The following is a 2,736-nucleotide window of genomic DNA, read 5'->3' as shown; positions in this document are numbered from 1 at the left end:
CCCGCAGGAGCGGCTAAAGAAGTTTGTTTATTTTGTCAGGCACATCTTACCTCCGAGTAAAGGTCCCATCAGGGCTGGTTGTGAGCCTTCTAGCATCTAGAGGGGTAAAAAGGGCACTACAGGGGTTCAGCGTGCCGCTGGTATAGAATTCAAGCCATCCTTTTACAGATAAAACTTAAAAATCAAAAAAGGGTGTTTCAAATTGTACAAGTAGTTGCTTTTGTAAAAGACCTGATTTTCAAGTTGCCAAATAACCACCAGGTATCAGTGCCTCTGAAAATCCCACCTCTGTGAATTGCCCAAAGCGCTGAAACGTCTTTAGGTTCCTGTAGGTTTCTAGCACGTGATTGAGACCTGGTCATTATCAATTAATTAGTTTCTCTTTTTAAAACTTTTTTTTTTTTTTTCCCCTTCTATTTCTGCCAACTGCCCCACCAGACCAGCACATTCTTGAAGAGCTTGAAAAGCAATCGATCCTTGTGTACACCCCATCCCGGAAGGTGAAAGGCAAGAGAGTAGTTTGCTACGACGATCGCTATATAGTGAAAGTTGCTTATGAGAAAGACGGAGTCATTGTTTCCAATGACCACTACCGGGATCTCCAGAACGAAAACCCTGAGTGGAAATGGTTTATTGAGCAGCGACTACTCATGTACTCTTTTGTCAGTAACAGGTAAGAGACAGCTGGGGTTAAAGCGTCTGGAACTTAAACGTTATGGGCCAAGTCAGCTCCAGCATCAATGCACCTCCCGCCAGTAGCAGCGTACGTGAGCCTTTGCCCGAAAGGAATTTAGCCCTGCTTTTCCTATCTCATTTCTTTAGTTCCTGCTCCCTCAGCTTTGGTCTTAAGCCCCCCACGTCACTCTTCAGTGAACGTCTCTATTTGAATGGCAGCGTTAGGGACCAGCTTTGCTTCTTTCCAATCCAAACAGGGATGTTAACCAAGGCTTGGTATCTTTTAATTTCTGTTTCCTATAAGAAACAGAATTAAACCCGTGAGAGGAGACTGGCTATCTGGCAGTATTTTCAATCCCCCTACAAGGCAGACCAGCGCTTTTTCCTTTTGTAATCATAACTTCCTAGAAGAAGGGAGAGGAGAAGCTGGTCTCGCTGGCCCTTACCCATCCCCGTTGAGAAGGTTTCCACTCCGGCGCCTGCACCGTGCCGGTGAGGCTGAGCTGTACGCTCCTCCGGCTGTACGTGCTAACCTTCGCTGGGTTTCCTCGTAGCAGAGGTGTTCGTTAGCCGTCAGTTTGGCTGGGGAAATGCCGTCAGAGACATCAGGGTGCAGGGACGAGGGCGAGCGGAGCAGCCGGCTCAGGCAGCGGCGCTTTCCGTGGGTCGGGATGGAGACTTGGCTCTCCCACCACCAAAACTGGATGGGAACGCTCGGCACTGGGTTTCGGTGTCCCTGTGACGTTGTTCGAAGAAATGCAGTTGCTGAACATCAGCATTCTGTGTCTCTCAAAGCGTCAGTCTATTATCTCCAACTGTCACCAGGCTTCTTCTCTAGGTAGTAGTGGGTTACAAATATTGATATGATTTTTTCCTTCCTATTTCGTAGGGATTGTCAGACCTGTTCGGAGCCCTTCCCACAGAAGGTCTAGCTGTTACTGGGAAGCCCATTTGAATAGTTTCAATGTGATGGCACTTTCAAAAAGTTTCAATAGTTTCAAAAGTTTCAGATAGTTTCAAAAAGTGATGGCACTTTTTAGCTCCAAAAGCTCGAGGTATTTTTGTTACCCCTGTGACTTTTTCCTTTTTCAGGTTTATGCCTCCTGATGATCCGTTAGGCCGGCATGGACCCACTCTTAGTAACTTCCTCAGCAAAAAGCCAGTGCTTCCTGAACCGAAATGGCAGCCTTGCCCCTACGGTGGGTTTCTCCCCGTGCTGTGACCCGCCACCCCTCTTCCTCCTGCCCCTTGCTGCCCAGCGGGGCTTTCCTTCGGCTAAGGGCAGTGCTGCTCAAATGTGTGATGCTCTTTTTTTTTTTTTTTTTTTTTTTCCCCCCCCCCCCACTCTTCTCTCTTTTCTTTCTTCGGCCTCAGCAAAGCCAGCCGCTCCTCCTGGCTCCTCCATCCATGCCCGCACCCAGCACCCAAACCAGGCACCGTGGCCACCCCGACCGCCCAGCCTGCCCACACCTGCCGGGCGGACTTGCATTGCAGCACTTGGGAAAGGCCGTCCCAACCCTTCCCCTCTCTCTCCCCTCCCAACAGCTTTCCATAACGTGCAGGTTTCTCTCCCTACACCGTTTTTTTAAAGCACCCCTTTGTAGCAGCAGGTCTGCCAGCCCACTGAGTGCAGCAACCGGAACATAAATGAATTTCAGACACTACCAAAAATAGCAGAAACTTGCTTTCACTGCTGCTTCACCCTACTATTTAGGTCAGCGGTATTTAAAACCGGGGTCAAAAGTACTGAATTGGAAAACAGCACTTCCCCTCTTCGCTGTTTGTGCTCACCCTGCCCCTGCAAAGGCGGGGGGGGGAGATGCGATGGGCGTGTAAACTGATGTGGGGGGTAGAAACAACCTCCCTCCTTTTTTGTTTCTTTTTTTTTTTTTTTTTTTTTGATTCTTCCAGGTAAAAAATGCACCTATGGCAATAAATGCAAATTCTACCACCCAGAGAGACCACATCAAGCTCAGCTCTCGGTTGCTGATGAGCTCAGGGCCAAAATAAATGTCCCGTTAAGCCTGGGGAAAGAGGAGGAGAAGTGTAACTGCTCACCGT

At 48.7% G+C, this 2,736-nt stretch overlaps 1 protein-coding gene across 1 annotated transcript in view; it reads left to right on the top strand.

Moving 5' to 3' along the window:
- Positions 1–2,736, top strand: part of ZC3H12D (zinc finger CCCH-type containing 12D) — a 9,483-nt gene that overhangs the window by 5,944 nt on the left and 803 nt on the right. The window contains exons 3-5 of the mRNA XM_009707531.1: positions 439–673; positions 1,768–1,874; positions 2,587–2,734. Of these exons, the coding sequence (XP_009705833.1) occupies positions 439–673; positions 1,768–1,874; positions 2,587–2,734 (490 nt within the window). The remainder of the gene's footprint in view (positions 1–438; positions 674–1,767; positions 1,875–2,586; positions 2,735–2,736) is intronic.

The sequence above is a fragment of the Cariama cristata genome, unplaced genomic scaffold (genome assembly GCF_000690535.1).
Source record: "Cariama cristata isolate BGI_N322 unplaced genomic scaffold, ASM69053v1 scaffold15129, whole genome shotgun sequence".
NCBI classification, from domain to species: Eukaryota; Metazoa; Chordata; class Aves; order Cariamiformes; family Cariamidae; genus Cariama; species Cariama cristata.
This window is presented reverse-complemented; position numbering and strand designations above follow the sequence as displayed.